This window comes from Vigna unguiculata, chromosome 3 (genome assembly GCF_037176805.1).
Source record: "Vigna unguiculata cultivar grain cowpea cultivar isolate G323 ecotype 2 chromosome 3, ASM3717680v1, whole genome shotgun sequence".
Taxonomy (NCBI): domain Eukaryota; kingdom Viridiplantae; phylum Streptophyta; class Magnoliopsida; order Fabales; family Fabaceae; genus Vigna; species Vigna unguiculata.
Genome location: NC_140794.1, coordinates 67,681,621 through 67,696,988, shown reverse-complemented (window position 1 = coordinate 67,696,988; position 15,368 = coordinate 67,681,621). Strand labels below are relative to the sequence as shown.

The window sequence follows — 15,368 nt, the reverse complement described above, 5'->3', positions numbered from 1 at the left end:
CTATCATGTAAATTATTAATTTTATTATAAATGACAATTTACGATTAAAATATAATTTATTGATAAACTTTAAATTAAGATAAAATTAATTTAAAAATCTAATGTTACATACAAGTGTATATATATATATATATATATTATCAAATATTTCTATAAAGAAGTTTATTTTGAATATTCTTCAAATAAGCAATGGCTGAATTATTCAGCATTGTAAAACAATGAATCGATATTTGAATTTTTAGTAGAATATTTTCAGATTTAGTATTTTATTATATTTCCAATCAAATTACCTTTAATAATATATATTTGTATTTATTGGTACAAATAAATATTAATAATTCTATATACATTAAAAAAATTACCTTTTTGTAGTTTTATAATTATTAGAGTCATAATTTTGAGCATTTAATAAGTAAAAACACTCCATTAGTATAATTTTAATATTTTACCTTTTAACATTTCATCATTATTTATATCAATTACTTGTCTATTTTCTCTTCTGATTTCTCTTTTTGTCTACACTAAATAAATATTAATTAGTTTTAATATGAATTACCAATGTAGGATGATATGATATAAGTTTACGGTTCGGAATATGAAAAACATATATATAAAAGTGTGCATACATGTCATGTAAGAAAAGACCATTAACTCTCTCCTTTCCTGTCATTTACATGATTAATGCTTATAATATTCAGTAACTTGCATAAAGCTGTCTCTGTCCTTCTCTTCTCCTTGCTTCTTCTTCCTCTCCTTCAATATTCTTTCTCTGCCCCTGCAATTCTTTTTTATTTGGTTCTTTCTTGCTGATTGTGTCCCTTGTGCCTCTGTCACAAGTTTTCACCCAAGAACATGCTAGTACGTATGTTTCTCTGCTTGATTTTGTTCTGTTGTCTTATATTGCTGTTGGGTTTATAATTGTGCAGCAAATCTGTTTTCAATTTTTAACCTTTCTGCGTACTAGATGCTTGAATTAGTGAGTGTATATGTCTACCCCATTGGGCGACGTGTTTGATTTCATTTGGGTTTGGTCTTGCTCCTTTCAGAGGCAATGGTAGTAGTTGCTGTCAATGGCAGACTTCAATATGATCTGTAAAACTTACACTTTATATATTTCAACCCTCAAATAATGCAATTTAAAACACTTATTCTTCTGTTCCAAGTCTCTCTCAATTGTTTTCAATTCATTGAGGCATACCTTTACATTCATCTTGACTGAGGAGAAGAGTGTTTTGCTTTGATTACTCTCTTTGCTATCAATTTCGCCACTTTCAGACTTTCTTTTCACTGAGGTAGTTGCGCATTCCAATAGGAAATGCTTACTGGTAAAGGGAAGTGAATTATGCATTCATATAAGTCGATTCTGTATCTGTATCTGTCTTGAATCAATCTTGGACTTAATCCTAAGAATCTGTGAATTATTATTGTATTTGTCGGACATCTTGTGAATTGATGTTTTAATTTTTCCTCCCCAATGTTCAGGTAGCATTACTCTTGCTGCTGTCGCTAAGCAATGAAGTCAGAGTCAATGGTGATGGTGGTAACAGGCAGTGTGAGCATAACCCAGCACCAAAGCCAAGACCGCACACTGTGTCCATCTTGGAGTTTGGAGCGGTTGGGGATGGTAAAACATTGAACACTATTGCATTCCAGAATGCCATATTCTATCTCAAGTCATTTGCTGACAAGGGTGGTGCTCAGTTATATGTGCCACCAGGAACATGGTTGACTAAAAGTTTCAATCTTACGAGTCATCTGACACTGTTCTTGGAAAAAGGTGCTGTCATTCTTGGATCTCAGGTATTTCACCTTTTTCTTTTTCTTTTACCGACTTCTGATCATTGTCCTTTTTACCGAGGATAGCACATGTCACATATTTCTGTCTGGGGTTACTCTTTCTGATAAGTGGGTTTCCTTATTCTTGTTTTTCCTTTCAAATGCTATTGTTGTTTTGGCAGGATCCGTTTCACTGGGATGTTGTTGATCCATTACCTTCTTATGGTCGAGGAGTTGAAGTTCCCGGGGGAAGATACCAGAGTTTAATAAATGGATACATGTTAGATGATGTGGTGATAACAGGTTTTTTCCACTCCCAACATCTTTTCTTTTTCCTCTTACCAAACATCTTTTCCCTAAATTTTCATATCTTTGCGGGTTTTACTAGGTAACAGTGGAATCATTGATGGCATGGGATTGGCGTGGTGGGAATTGTTTAGCTCTCATTCCCTCAACTATAGCCGACCCCATATTATTGAATTAGTGGCATCTGATCATGTGGTGGTTTCAAATCTCACATTCTTGAATGCACCTGCATATAGCATCCACCCAGTTTATTGCAGGTATGTTATGTGCTTCTTCTAAACATCACTGTAAGTAATCCCTATTTTCAAAGCACAACTGATATGATTTGGTTTTGTATTGCCAACAGCAATGTACATATTTACAATGTTTCAATTTCTGCTCCTCCAGAATCCCCTTATACCATTGGCATAGTACCAGGTGTGTCACATATTATATTTAGTCAACTTTGTTTAGTGTCTCTCAAATTTCAATATCTTATTATAAACGTTGCCAGTAGTCACTTAACTAATTGTCATGCACTTCAATGTTTTCAGATTCTTCTGATCATGTTTGTATAGAGGATTGTGTCATTGAAACGGGGTACGATGCAATTGCCCTGAAAAGTGGCTGGGACGAATATGGCATTGCCTATGGCAGGCCAACAGAGAATGTACACATCAGAAGGGTGCATTTGCAAGCTTCTTCTGGCTCTACTATTGCATTTGGCAGTGACATGTCTGGTGGAATTTCAAACATTCTTGTGGAGAATGTTCATCTTTACAATTCAAGGAGTGGCATTGAATTCAGAACTATGAGGGGTAGAGGTGGTTATATAAAGGAAATCGTGATATCAGACGTAGAAATGGAGAATATATACACTGCAATGGCCGCCACAGGTTATTGTGGATCTCATCCTGATGACAAATTTGATCCAAATGCTCTTCCACATTTGGACCACATTATTTTGCAAGATATGATTGGCACAAACATCACTGTTGCTGGAAGCTTCGCCGGACTACAAGAATCTCCCTTCACAAACATATGCCTTTCCAACATAAGTTTGTCTATAAATTCTGTTGCTTCCATTCCTTGGGAATGTTCAAACATCTCTGGATTTTCAGATTCTGTTCTTCCCAAACCGTGTCCTGATCTTGAGATCCTTTCGGATTGTCTCTCCCTTCCGAGTGTGAAGGGAAAAACGGCGGACATGTGATGTGACAATAATCCTCTGTCAACAAAAAGGTTCATATTCTTGAATTCCCTGCTTGAAGGCCTTGAAAAAGTGATTAGCCATTGGTATATCAGATAAAGCCACATTCTTTCAAATAAGACAGATATTGGGATCATTCATTTTTCCATTCTTCTTCCATGCTGCAAGCAGCACAATATTTGTTGTACAGCTTCATTTCTTCATTCATGTGTAATGAAATTTTGGTAGTACCCACAAGAGGACTCAATTTGATGATACCTTTACTGCTGCATGTCCTTTCAGATACTGTGATTTCACTGTAAAGCATGTGATGGATTTCCTTCAGTCTCAAATTCATGTTATTTATCCATGTAAAATTTATTAGTTCAGTTAGTAAAACCCTATCGGGAAATAAATGAATTAATAATAATTTTTAGGTCGCTTATCACTATCAATTGAAAAAAAAGAAGGTTGAATATGCTTTTGGTTTTTCTCATATATTTTTCTTTTCATTTTTGGTTTATGTAGTTTTTCCAGGTTTTATTTTTATAATGAAAAGAAAAAGATTATTAACTAGAAATGATAATAACATATTTACCATGATGAGAAACAAAAGAAAAAAAAAATTGCATCAATTAAAACAAAAATTAAGATATTTGCAAGAAAAAAACTATTACTTTGAACTCCTTGAGCCTAAGTATAACATTGTATTTTTCTTATTCAGTTTTCGTTATCGGCATGCTACACAAAATGTAGATATAATATGTATTTGTATATCTAATGACTGTATTGTTATCCAATCGTATTAGAATTTTATTTCAATGATCCACACAATAATTTTATTAAACATCATCATCATAACAAATGAAGAACCCCAATTCTGATTGGAATTCAATTTGATTGTATTTCTTAATATATGAAAATTAATTAGTTGAATTATTTTTTATATTGAAGTTGTTTGTAATGACTCTTTTTGGCAGTTATACTTAGGGTTTTTATGTTGTTATTGCACTGTGTGAGAATGGTGGTATGAAAAAGTTTTGGAGTGAGTACATCGAAAGTATAGATTGTTTCAGAAGTTCATCTCCTTTTCACTCTAATTAAATATTTTACTCCACTTCCATCTCCACCAACGTCTCTTAATTTTGTATTCCAGAATTAGAAAAATGAGAAGGGAGTAAATTTTAAAGTGTGCAAGAAAATGGAGGTGAATTGCTTTCTGCAGTCCTATGTTTTCTTACTGCACCTGCATAAGCAAAATGAAAGGACAAAATTGCCCTCATCTTCCTCCACCACCCTACTTCCATACTTTTTTCCACCTCCGGCTTTTTCTTCCACCTCCACCCTTTTCCTTCTTACACTTCCATGTCCATCTCATCTTATACCTCCACCCAATCTTCTTCTTCTTCTTTATTGCAACCCTTTAATTATTCTCGTAGCCTCTTTTAGAAGACAATTTGTAATACAAATTTTATTCTTGATTATATAGTTCATAATATAAATTTATATTTCAAATTATATCATTCATAATGAAAACTTAGAAGATACAAATTATATTCTAGACTGTACAATTCCAAATATGTAAAATTAATAATTTTGAATTCAAGATTGTGTAACGTGAAATATCCACAAATTGCACAATCCAAAACTAAAAATTTAATAAGATTGTAATTGGAATTTAAAAAGTGTGGGGAGTGTAGGAAGAAAAGATAGGGATGCCGGAAGAAATTCCCTAATTTGAGTTGGGTCAAACTTTATAAAGTCCACATTGGTGAACAGTGTAAAACCGAGCCCAGTGTTAATGGACTATTTTTTTTTTGTTAAAAAATATAGATGGAAAACAGTTAAACCAAAACCGACCCGACCCACAGCTAGCTTGTTTTGTTTCCCTCTCTCTTATTGCGAACGGGAACCCTCTTTCGTTCTCCTTGAGACGTGCGAGCTTCGAGTGTTTGGGTAATGGCTTCAACGGACGTCAGAGGAATTTTGACCGCTTTCAATCCTTCTCAGGACTTCTTCGCTATCACTGCCGGAGACGGTCGCGTCAAGGTTTTCTCTCTGTCTTTCTTCTAATCCTTTTACTTCTTCAACTCTTAGTTAACTTGTTCACACATCTCAACAATTTCTATGCATAGATATGGGACACGCTGAGTGGCCAGGTCCAGACCGAGTTCGCAGATATTGCATCGACTCATTCAACAACTACGTCACAGAATAAATCTATTAACGGCCATCTTGCACTAGATTATACCTGCATCAAGTGGTTCTCCTTCGAAAGAAAGGTTCCTTACTTTCTTTTTGCAATTATACGCGCATGTATGTATATGTGTATGTATATGTATGCGTATGTATTATTTGTTTTATAATTTTATATATGTAATATTTCTTTTGTAATGATATTTATGTATGCATACCTCACATTTTAATTATTGCAGAGGAAACGGAAGCATGTATCCTCGTTGTTAGTACTTGGAACTGGTAGTGGTGATGTTCTCGCACTTGATGTTGATGCTGGTCATTTGAGTTGGAGAATTACTGACTGTCATCCCGGGTAAGTTATAACATTTTTTTTCTCCGCTTTATTGAACTTAGATATGATAGCTTAGGTGTTTTAAATATTCGATTAAAATTGAATTTACTCCTTGGAAATCGACTTTTAAGATTGACATTAACCGAGCAAATTATTAAGGTGACATTCTAATATTTTACTGGAGAACAACACCAGAGAGAGCTGCATCTATGTTATGTTCAATTTATAGTTATTACTGTATTTGAAAGGATTGTTTGACCTGATGCTCTGTATATTTTAAAATTTGTAACTCCGTGATAGTTGGAAATGGTGTCTCCCAGAAATGTAAATTCCTGGATTATATGGGTTTTAGTTCCTAATTTATGATTCTTATTTTGTTCAACTCAACTGCAGAGGTGTGAGAGCGATTGCATCTTCAGCAAACGTGTCAAGCATTTATACAGCTGGTGCAGATGGGATGGTATGTGCGATAGATTTCATGACAGGAAACCTGTTGGAGAAATTTAAGGCTTCTACCAAGGCGGTGTCCTGCATGTGTGTTTCTCCGGGTATTTATCCTTCACAGCTTTTATAGAAATATTGGTTTTTTTGGTGGGACCAACTGAAGCTAATTTCTTGCTGTCTAGCTGATTTAATCAGAATTAGACACTGTACGTGGTGTGTGGTATAATTTGATTGAGATTTCCATGGGATTCTTTAAACTTCTAGTCTAGTGCATTTTATTTGACCATAATAGAAAGCTCAAATATAATTGTAAGGTCGATGATCCAAATTTAGTTAGGTTGAACATCTACTCTGGAAGTTAGTTCTTTAATTATTGTTAAAATTAGAATGAGCTATATCATTATCAATAATTCATGAGTTTGAGTGAGCCAGAAGGACTTCAGTTAATCATGATTTTGATTGATATTTAATCTGTAGGGGTATTGATACTACTATTTTTATTACTGATTTTGGTAGCTGCTTCTTTACTTAAATCAGATGGGAAGACATTAGCTACTGCAGCTGCACAATTGAAGATTTTTAATTGCTCTGATCACAAAAAGATTCAAAAGTTCTCTGGTCATCCTGTGAGTCTCATATATATTTCCCTATATACATGCATATACTGTATCAGCGCGCTAGTAATATGCCCTAAGAATAAGCAAGGCTGTTTTTTAAAGTTGTCTGCGTTATGATTTTATTGTTTGTATAACATCGTTTTAGTTTTGTTAACAGGGTTCTGTTCGATGCATGGTTTTCACTGAAGATGGCAAGTATATCATCTCGTCCGCTGTTGGTGAAAGATATGTTGCTGTTTGGAGGATAGATGGTCCTAAAACGCAGTCAGCTAGTTGTGTTCTTGCGATGGAGCATCCTGCTGTCTTTCTTGATAGCAGGTGCATTGATAGTGCGGAGGATGACATGCCTGGCATATGTGTTTTGGCCATTTCAGAAATTGGCATTTGTTATTTATGGTTTGGTAATAGTATTGAAGAACTGCGTAATGCAAAAGCCACAAAAATATCATTATCTTTAGAAGACATGCCCTCCAGAAATTATAGAGGAACTCTGCCAGCAATATATGCTGCAAAATTACAAGGCATCCAGAAGCCAGCCTCTGGGCAAGTTTTTCTTGTTTATGGGTTGCTTGTAAAGCCATCATTCAGAAAAATTCTTGTGCATTCTGGTACAGATGTAAAGTTGAATGTCTCTCGTGATGGTGTTCTTCTACCAACTAGTCAAGCTCTTGTCAAATCTAAGAAGGGAGCAAATGCACAAACAGGTAAGACATTGTGTGTTTAGTTAACTTTTTGTAACTAGCATTCTCTAATTTTGTCTATTTTTGTCCATACAAAACTACTTGAAAAGTTTGAGGTATTAGGTGGGAAACCTAAAACTTGTGTATATTGCAATCTTCTTCAGTGTTTCTTTGATGTACACGATTTTTCTATCTGATCGTATATCTAATTTTGAACTTTTGTCCCAAAATAAGCTGATCTTATTTCCTGTTAGCTCTATTCCTGATCCTATTGTAGGTTACTAACTGCTGCTCGTATATTGACAGTTACTGCCCTAGACCGAGCTAATGCTGAGGATGCCTTGCTTCCGATTCCTAAGGTTTTTGATTCCCATGAAAACGAGAAAGAGAAAGCATTTCAAAAACCTTTGGACAAGGATATAATTGATGATTTGTGGAGAAGTACTAATGATGATTCTGTTGAGACGGAAGGTATATAGTATTTTCTTGAACAAATGCATGATTGATTAATGCTTCAATTGTTGCTGAGACTGGACTTATCTCTTTCAGTTTATCACCATGTTATCTTACTGAGCAATAAATTAAACACTTCTACTATTTTCCTCAAAATGGAATTTATAGCTTAATATGTATGTTGACAAATTGATACCAATCCAGAAATTTCATTTGCCTAATAACAATTCCACCCTGCATGGACTCTACAAATAGTAAAGTAAGAAAGTCAATAGGTTGAAGTAATGGAAAGTTTCTCACGTGGTTGATTAACTTCTAGGTATTTGTTTGTGTTTACATATCTGAGTGACATTCATATTGTTTGTTACAAAACAGTGGTTTTATATATTTTTATTCGTTAATAATTTTAAGAGACATTTTGTAAAGGACAGTCTAATGAATGCAATGCAATGCTATTGCATGCGTAAGAGCTATCTAACTTTTTAAATACCTCATCTTCAACCTTGTCAGTCATTTGATGTGAAAACTGTACCATAACTCCTTATGTGCGCAATATTGTTTGTTTTTTAAAACAAAAACAGCGCATAAAATCACAATATAGAGACATCCCAATTAGGTCGTGTGTGCCACTAACAATTATCTGCAACACACCATAAATTTACTAAAAAATGATGAAAGAAAGAGAACAAGAAAAATTTGGGGGAGTGACATAAACCAAGCCCATGAAAACAAAGATCAATTAAACTTATAGTTGGGAAGATCAACCCTGTTCTGGTTAAAGTCCTCACTGCTGAAACTGGGAATTAAATCCCACCAAAAAATAGTCCTGTTATAGTAAAACCATGAGAGGCTAGCTTGTCTGCATAAAACTCCTTATGTTGAGGATTATGATTGCTTATGATTTGTAACATTTTTCAACCACCAATCAATATGGTAGAGCATTCTTCCATTGTAAATGGCATTGGCTTATAGGCATTTTTAATACAATTTGCCTGTCTTATGTTCATTGCTGCCACTAAGTATGTTCTAGAATAGAAGATGAACTGACACTTCTTTTCTGCTTTGCTTAATCTGTTATTTTACCAATCTATGCAGAAGATATGGCCCATAGTGAGGCTGATGACCTTTGCATGGAGGACCTGCTAAAAACACTAGGGATGCTTTCCAGTGAAAGTGAATATGCATCAAACATTAAACTTTGCTCTAAGTTGTTGAAGGGTATTGATGTGGAAGCTACTGTTCCAGTGAAAAAGGTTAGTTTGAGTCAATGTGACTGTCATTTAGAATTGCTTTTGGTTCATGTTAATTGTCATTGTGTTATATTAATTGTCCATATTTTTTAAAGGTTGTGCGTAATTGTTTGTGCCTAAACTTTTAAGATCCATTCATTAGATAAGAGCAGCTGTTTTGTTTATGGAGCCAAGCAAAGCATTCATGCTACTGGAAGCGTTACTGACTGCATGGGAATCAAGGTTTTGTTTCTATACTTGGGCTTTCATCTGAAATATTTCTTGCCTACGCCTGCATGCTCTCAATTTTCTGTTGTTTGTTCATTGTTTTATCACTATATTTAAAGAGTGAATGTCATTCTTGGAGTGGTGTTAATTTATGGTAGCATTGGATGTCTACTTTCTTCCCCCACATAGAAATGGAAAGCAAATGTTTTGTGAACCTAGAATAGGAATGGGAAAGTATGGAGAATAGGAAATATCTCTCTTCAGAGGATTTCCCTCTCAATGGATTTTTTCTTTTACAAGGAGCAAAAGCTCAATTCTCTAATGATGCAAGACTAAATGCCTCTTTCCTGACATCCTTCTTTGGTTCATATGATGTTCTAAGGGGTAGCATTCAAAAGCATGATTGATAGTTGTAGGAAATATAATTCTATGGATTATATTTTAATGTTAGCTTGTAGTTATGTTAAGGAAGATGCTACTTAGCTAATTCCTGTTTGGTTTCAGAAAACATTGTTTTGTTAATAAGTACAAAAATACTGCCTTGTTTTCACATTCCTGTTTCAAAATATTTGGTGTAGAGACAGTGGAAACGAGCAATTGTGATATCTTTCACTATTTATTTTATTTACCCTAAATGGAAAAGCATATACACTCAATTCTCTCGACATTGACATTGGTAAATCTTTATTCAACAGGTCATCTAGTGGAAAGTACATTCTTCCATGGATATACAGCATATTAGTGAATCATGCTCAAAATGTCATTGCTGAGGGATCTGATACACGTACGCTTGATACCTTAGAGAGGGTATGACAGATTGAAATTTCTCATTTATTTGCTTATTATCAGCAATCTGAACTTTAAATTCATCACGCTCTATTTTCAATATAAAATTCAAATATGCTTCTCCAAAGTTAGTTCTGTTGCTTCTCCTGTTATTCCTTGTATGACAAATGCTTCACTAATGATGTGTTCTACCTATGTTGACTTTCGTCAATGGTTGTCTTAGTTGATGTTATTTTACAGTAAAAGACTTGAAAGATCATGAAATAGCCAAAGGATAAGTTAATTTAACTTGGCTTTGTTAAACTTATATTTACTACACGTAAAATATTTTCTTAATAAAGCTAAGGCTACTTTAATTTGTTTCTTCTGGTCGTTCTGATTTTCTGGGGATTTCTGATTCTGTTTGAGCGACGAGGCATATGTCTTTACTTTGATAAATGTTTGAGAATTTTAATTGTTTACCGCCTCTTTTCAGATTAGCAATTTTAGAGGGGCAGCTCTTCAGCCTTTGTTACAATTATCAGGTCGTCTCCAACTGGTGACATCACAGGTATAGTCCCATTTTCTAAAATTAATTTGCACGTCTGTTGAATGTTGTTGGTTTTCAGGGGCCTTAATAAAATTTGCTTTCAGATTGACAAAGCCTCTCAGACTATAAGCCATTCGGGGCATGAACTCCAAGCGGAAGAAAGTGAAGAAGATGAAGATGAAACTAAGGATGAATATTATCACGAGGGAGATGATACTTCTGAAATAAGTACTGATGATGAAAGCTAGTCTGATTTTTCATTTTTTTGAGAGGTAATTACATAAAAAGCTTTTATAACTTGTACATTTTGGTAATACCAAAATTGATAAATAGTGTGTTTGGATTGGAAGTGAGGAACCCAAAATCTTGGAGGCATCATGAAAAACTGGAAGCAACTGTGTTGCCTTGTCTTTAATGTAGAAAATCTGAATCATTTTTGGCAAAAGTGAAGCCAAACCAAACATAAATTGTGGTCGGATAAACATTTAAAGTTTTTAACTTGGGTCTGGAGATCCTGGGACATCCATTCTAATACATCATACTTGGGAATCATAATTCAAGATTTCTTTAAATTATGGTTGACAATGATGTATGGTTTTCTTTTGCCATTTGTTTGCCAATTAACCTTTTCCACGCCATTATTTCTTAAAACTCTAGGAGGATCTTAGTCATGTTCTAGGGTTGGGCGTAATTGATATTGGCAAGCAAAAAGTACTTGATTTATGTAATTTTTTATCAACCTAAATTATACTTTGCTTATTAGCTTCATAAAAATGACTATTTTGCGATAGGTGGCCACTGTCTGAAGTTGTCTCTTTGAACTTTGGAGAACCAACCCCTGTATTGAATGTCAAACTGTTAAAATATTTATGTCTCGTCCTTATCTTATTTTTTGTTTTTATCTTAGAAATTGTGGTATTGTCTCGTGATGTTCATAATTTTAGCTATCATAAGTCCGTATAAGCATATTAATTGGACTTTTTTTTTTTTGGAAAATTAGTAATTGCAGTTTTAACTTATTAACTTTTGACAGGTTGACCCTTTTGCGGCTAACAAAGATAGAGGAATTGCGGCCGACAGAGATATAGAGGAATGGAAACTGTATTTCATCCAGCCTTTCACAATTTTGTTGCTATATAGATAGATAACTCCTCAGAAAGAAATTTTGGTGTTACCCACAGAATTATTGAAAATGACGCTGCCCCTAATTTATGTAATTTCAGTTTTTTTACCGATAAGTAAAAGTAGACGAACATAGCTCGGACATATATTTACATGTTTGAAGACATACTCAGCTTATAATGATTAGGAGTTTGTATAAACCGGATCTAGGACATCTTTGAATATACAGTTATCTACCTGAACATGTATCTTTCGCTCTCACGAAACGAATCCAGAATACAATTTTCTAGCACCCAGAAGTTAGGAATATTCTCCATTCTCTGATCACATCCAAACTAAAGTATTCTTGTTTTCTGCCTTCATATTATATTTTTGTGAATTCTCTTCCAGAACACACTTATCAAGACATATACGAAAGCACAAGAGACTTTCTCTTTAGTTTTCGTAAGCATCTCTCAACATTGTAATTTCTAACTAGACAATGCAACAGGCATTCGGATTATCATCGCTGAACATTGAAGCGATGTTAACATTGCCGTTTTGGTAATCTCCACTGTAGTAATGTGTGTGCATTGATGGTGATCTAACGCATTCGTATTCAGTGACGTATGACGAAGGCATGTGTGTATTATAGCTGTGTGTCACATACATTGACGGTGACGGCTCTTGCAGAAATACAGGGCCATTATCGTATCTGTGCCAGTGCTCGGCATGGATGTGGCCAGAACTGAATCTGTTTGCGTAGTCAGACGAATGGTGTGTCACATAAACCTGCTCTAGATCTTCTCTTGTGTTATTCTGCCACTGCCGGGCTGCGTTGTGCTGTGTTAGTGTAGGTGTGGATGATGATGGTGTTGCTTCAGGAGGTGGTTGCCGCGGTGGTAATTCTAATGACTGGCTTGCTTGAGGTGGTGGTAATTCTGATGGGTGGCTTGCTTGAGGTGGCGGTGGTTGCGCTGCATTAGGGGCTGGTGCATTTCCTTTTTGTTTTGGTTCTGTTGGTTTAGACGGAGGTGTTAGTTCAATACTAGAGCAAATTGTGGCATTCTTCTTTGTCTTCTTAATTGCTTTGACAACTTGTTCTGGATCTGCCCACCCAACAATTGTGAGCTTCTGTCGATTTAAGTCAACACGAAGATCATGTATACCTGTAAAGGGAGAAGATCTTGAAATAAATTGATGGTGTAAGTGCGTGATACGCAAGGGAAATCGCGTATATACATAGACCTACCATGAATGCCATTTAGTGCCTTCTTGATCTTCTGGACGCAACCCTTGCAGTCCACCCGGACCTGTATCTGTGTGACGCGAGGTGCCTGCATTTGACGGATTAGCCGCTCTTGAAGATGGTGCTTGCCATTTGTTTAAATTTACCGAAAATGAAGAAAATATAAAACCAAATATTACATTGTTGGATATTACCTGTGACTCCTCCCGAGCCATGGAGCTGTAAAATTAGAGAAAGAATGGGATGTGTTTATGTTTTAAGGAAGTGGATAACGGATGGAGAACCTGTGCTTGGAATCTGTTTATACATGCCTTGCACGGGCAAGGAATATGCTAAAGGCAAGGGAAGCGGGAAATGCAAAGAATCTTGAATTCAGGAAGAGGGGTGATGATTCAGGAAAGAATTCAAAGGTTCTCACTGGACATTTCTAAACTCTGATGCCGAATTGAATAACCATACCTTTGTTTGATTACGTGAATGCCAAAAAGGTGACTTACGTGGTCAGTGCGAACTTATCATATACAAATTTAAATTCTTGATGTTAATACCATTGCAGCATCATATGGATTCCCGTTTACAACCATCCAATCATGTGTTTACTCAATAGAAACGAATTATTTCTTATTTGTTTAAGTACATCGGAATTCATGTAAAGGTAAAACAAAACACTCTTCACCTCTGTTACTACCAAAGTACAAGTATTTTTTCCACTCCCCTTTTTGGCTATTAATACAGCAGGGGCTTATTAAGGAATTCAAGTCTTTGCAACCATTCTAAAACAACCCTATAGTTGCAAACTGTAACTAAAAATTTGAATAAATTTGTATATCTTATGAAACATGAAACAATAAATAAACTAACAAATTGCACAAATTTGTATAATTAAGCATATACTTGTGGATTCTCCAGCAGGTATGACTCCACAACTTTGTAAATTGCAATAGTGCTCTCCCTTCCTTCCTTTAGTTCTTCCTCTTTAACATCAAACTCCCCAATGGTATTGTAATTGCTTGTCATTTTGCAGAGGCAACCTCCATCACTAGTGGCCTCAAACTTTACCTCATAACCTATAGACTCAAGTCTGTCACCTAAAGGATCCCCTTCAATCATAGTGTATTTGCAAACCAAGTTCTCCTTATCAAGCACATCGATCCTGTGTTTCAGATATTTGAAGGGGCTAGCTGCATAAAACAAAGGCATAACAGGTTAATTAAAAAACATAGAGAAGAAAGTAATCCCCTTTCAGTTTAGCGTGTCTATGTTAATTTGATTACCAACCTTCATTGAAGTTTACTTGTTCAATGCTTCCAGCTTCTCCATCACCTTGGATTACATTCACATCTTTCACAAATTGAGGTAAGAGCTTTGGAAGCAAATTCTTGGAGTCTACGATCAAGGCCTTGAACATGCGTGATGGGGCAACAGTGGATGAATATTCCTGTGTGTAGGTTGTGATTCCCATATTGAATTTTGTAGATTGCAGAGATCTCAGGGAATCAAATTTCAGAATGATGATAGATGGTAGATGTTTGATCCAGAGGGAAGGACTTTATTTTATAGGTCCAGCAACACCTATATGAAATGAGTTTCGTGGAAACGAGGCTTTTGATTGAATTGGATATGCTTGGAACTTAGACTTCAAATAATAAAATGGAGATTACATTGGTAGTTAAGGATGAGAATTTTCTTATTTGATGACTTAAAATGCCAGTGGCTGCTGCATGTGTTTTTTCTGTATCATATAATATTCAGACTTATGGTCCCACATCGGTGGCAAGTTGAAGAATCAGGCCATTTGCCAACGTTTTGGATTGCATTCATTTAGATATCGATCATGATAGTTTCTTACCTACCCAAGTATGCCGAGAACAGAAGGTGTTAAAATGCCTTTTCACCAAATCTATGATTAAGTTTATCAATGTAATTACTATATCATTTAGATGGATAAGTGATATTTTGACAATTTTATTTTATAATCTGAAATAATATCTTTTAAATAATTTTAAAATATAAAAAAATAAAAAATTACTTAAAAAATATCATTTCATAAAATCGTCAAAATTTAATTATTAAAAAATTATTTTCTTACCATTTTTTCACATTGACGTATCATTATTTTCTTTTGATATATATACTTTGTGATTTATTGTTTACATTATTGACTGTTTTAAATATTATGTCCCTGTAAAAATATTATTGAAAGGGAATATAAAGTTGATTAAATAATATTTAAGTGCGTGTAAGTATTGTTGTTTGAAGAAGGACTATTAAT

General features: G+C 34.8%; 4 protein-coding genes across 8 annotated transcripts; 2 read left to right on the top strand and 2 right to left on the bottom strand.

Annotated features, from left to right (window-relative positions):
• Window positions 1-632: 632 nt before the first annotated feature.
• LOC114179784 (putative polygalacturonase) lies at window positions 633-3,603 on the top strand. Of its 3 annotated transcripts, none has more exons than XM_028066240.2 (7): window positions 633-858; window positions 1,483-1,624; window positions 1,702-1,800; window positions 1,959-2,079; window positions 2,165-2,339; window positions 2,429-2,499; window positions 2,616-3,603. In XM_028066240.2, the coding sequence occupies exons 2-7, from the start codon at window positions 1,514-1,516 to the stop codon at window positions 3,272-3,274; spliced, it is 1,236 nt and encodes a 411-aa protein (XP_027922041.2). In that variant the 5' UTR covers window positions 633-858; window positions 1,483-1,513; the 3' UTR covers window positions 3,275-3,603. The 3 variants fall into 3 exon arrangements, with proteins under 3 accessions (XP_027922041.2, XP_027922040.2, XP_027922042.2); XM_028066241.2 differs by having other exon boundaries at window positions 648-862; XM_028066239.2 differs by having other exon boundaries at window positions 1,483-1,800.
• A 1,517-nt stretch (window positions 3,604-5,120) lies between these two features.
• On the top strand, window positions 5,121-12,160 carry LOC114177704 (transducin family protein / WD-40 repeat family protein). Of its 3 annotated transcripts, none has more exons than XR_014993808.1 (13): window positions 5,121-5,299; window positions 5,386-5,532; window positions 5,686-5,801; window positions 6,174-6,328; window positions 6,741-6,850; window positions 6,999-7,545; window positions 7,828-7,992; window positions 9,070-9,227; window positions 9,354-9,446; window positions 10,127-10,238; window positions 10,693-10,767; window positions 10,851-11,018; window positions 11,780-12,160. XR_014993808.1 is itself a non-coding variant. In XM_028063179.2 (13 exons), exons 1-12 carry the CDS (start codon window positions 5,210-5,212, stop codon window positions 10,992-10,994), a joined length of 1,878 nt encoding a protein of 625 aa, XP_027918980.2. In that variant the 5' UTR covers window positions 5,121-5,209; the 3' UTR covers window positions 10,995-11,018; window positions 11,780-12,160. The 3 variants fall into 3 exon arrangements, 2 of the variants coding, with proteins under 2 accessions (XP_027918980.2, XP_085527278.1); XM_028063179.2 differs by having other exon boundaries at window positions 6,762-6,850; window positions 9,367-9,446; XM_085671152.1 differs by having other exon boundaries at window positions 9,367-9,446.
• On the bottom strand, window positions 11,771-13,559 carry LOC114177705 (uncharacterized). The gene is made up of 3 exons (XM_028063181.2): window positions 13,291-13,559; window positions 13,100-13,184; window positions 11,771-13,016 (listed from the first exon to the last, which is right to left on the bottom strand). The coding sequence occupies exons 1-3, from the start codon at window positions 13,309-13,311 to the stop codon at window positions 12,343-12,345; spliced, it is 780 nt and encodes a 259-aa protein (XP_027918982.2). The 5' UTR covers window positions 13,312-13,559; the 3' UTR covers window positions 11,771-12,342.
• Window positions 13,560-13,691: 132 nt separating this feature from the next.
• LOC114177706 (pathogenesis-related protein STH-2-like) lies at window positions 13,692-14,716 on the bottom strand. Its single transcript, XM_028063182.2, has 2 exons — window positions 14,375-14,716; window positions 13,692-14,277 (listed from the first exon to the last, which is right to left on the bottom strand). The coding sequence occupies exons 1-2, from the start codon at window positions 14,556-14,558 to the stop codon at window positions 13,979-13,981; spliced, it is 483 nt and encodes a 160-aa protein (XP_027918983.1). The 5' UTR covers window positions 14,559-14,716; the 3' UTR covers window positions 13,692-13,978.
• Between the last annotated feature and the right edge of the window lie 652 nt (window positions 14,717-15,368).

Coding starts and splice junctions, on each gene's coding strand:
- LOC114179784 (XM_028066239.2), top strand. Junction 2,080..2,164: donor AGATGATGTGGTGATAACAG/GTTTTTTCCACT, acceptor GGGTTTTACTAG/GTAACAGTGGAATCATTGAT. Junction 2,500..2,615: donor TACCATTGGCATAGTACCAG/GTGTGTCACATA, acceptor CAATGTTTTCAG/ATTCTTCTGATCATGTTTGT.
- LOC114177704 (XM_085671152.1), top strand. CDS start 5,210: ATGGCTTCAACGGACGTCAGAGGAATTTTGACCGCTTTCAATCCTTCT. Junction 9,228..9,366: donor CTACTGTTCCAGTGAAAAAG/GTTAGTTTGAGT, acceptor TCCATTCATTAG/ATAAGAGCAGCTGTTTTGTT. Junction 9,447..10,126: donor CTGACTGCATGGGAATCAAG/GTTTTGTTTCTA, acceptor TTTATTCAACAG/GTCATCTAGTGGAAAGTACA.
- LOC114177705 (XM_028063181.2), bottom strand. CDS start 13,311: ATGGCTCGGGAGGAGTCACAG. Junction 13,185..13,290: donor TGGCTCGGGAGGAGTCACAG/GTAATATCCAAC, acceptor CGTCAAATGCAG/GCACCTCGCGTCACACAGAT. Junction 13,017..13,099: donor GGCACTAAATGGCATTCATG/GTAGGTCTATGT, acceptor CTCCCTTTACAG/GTATACATGATCTTCGTGTT.
- LOC114177706 (XM_028063182.2), bottom strand. CDS start 14,558: ATGGGAATCACAACCTACACACAGGAATATTCATCCACTGTTGCCCCA. Junction 14,278..14,374: donor ACAAGTAAACTTCAATGAAG/GTTGGTAATCAA, acceptor TGTTTTATGCAG/CTAGCCCCTTCAAATATCTG.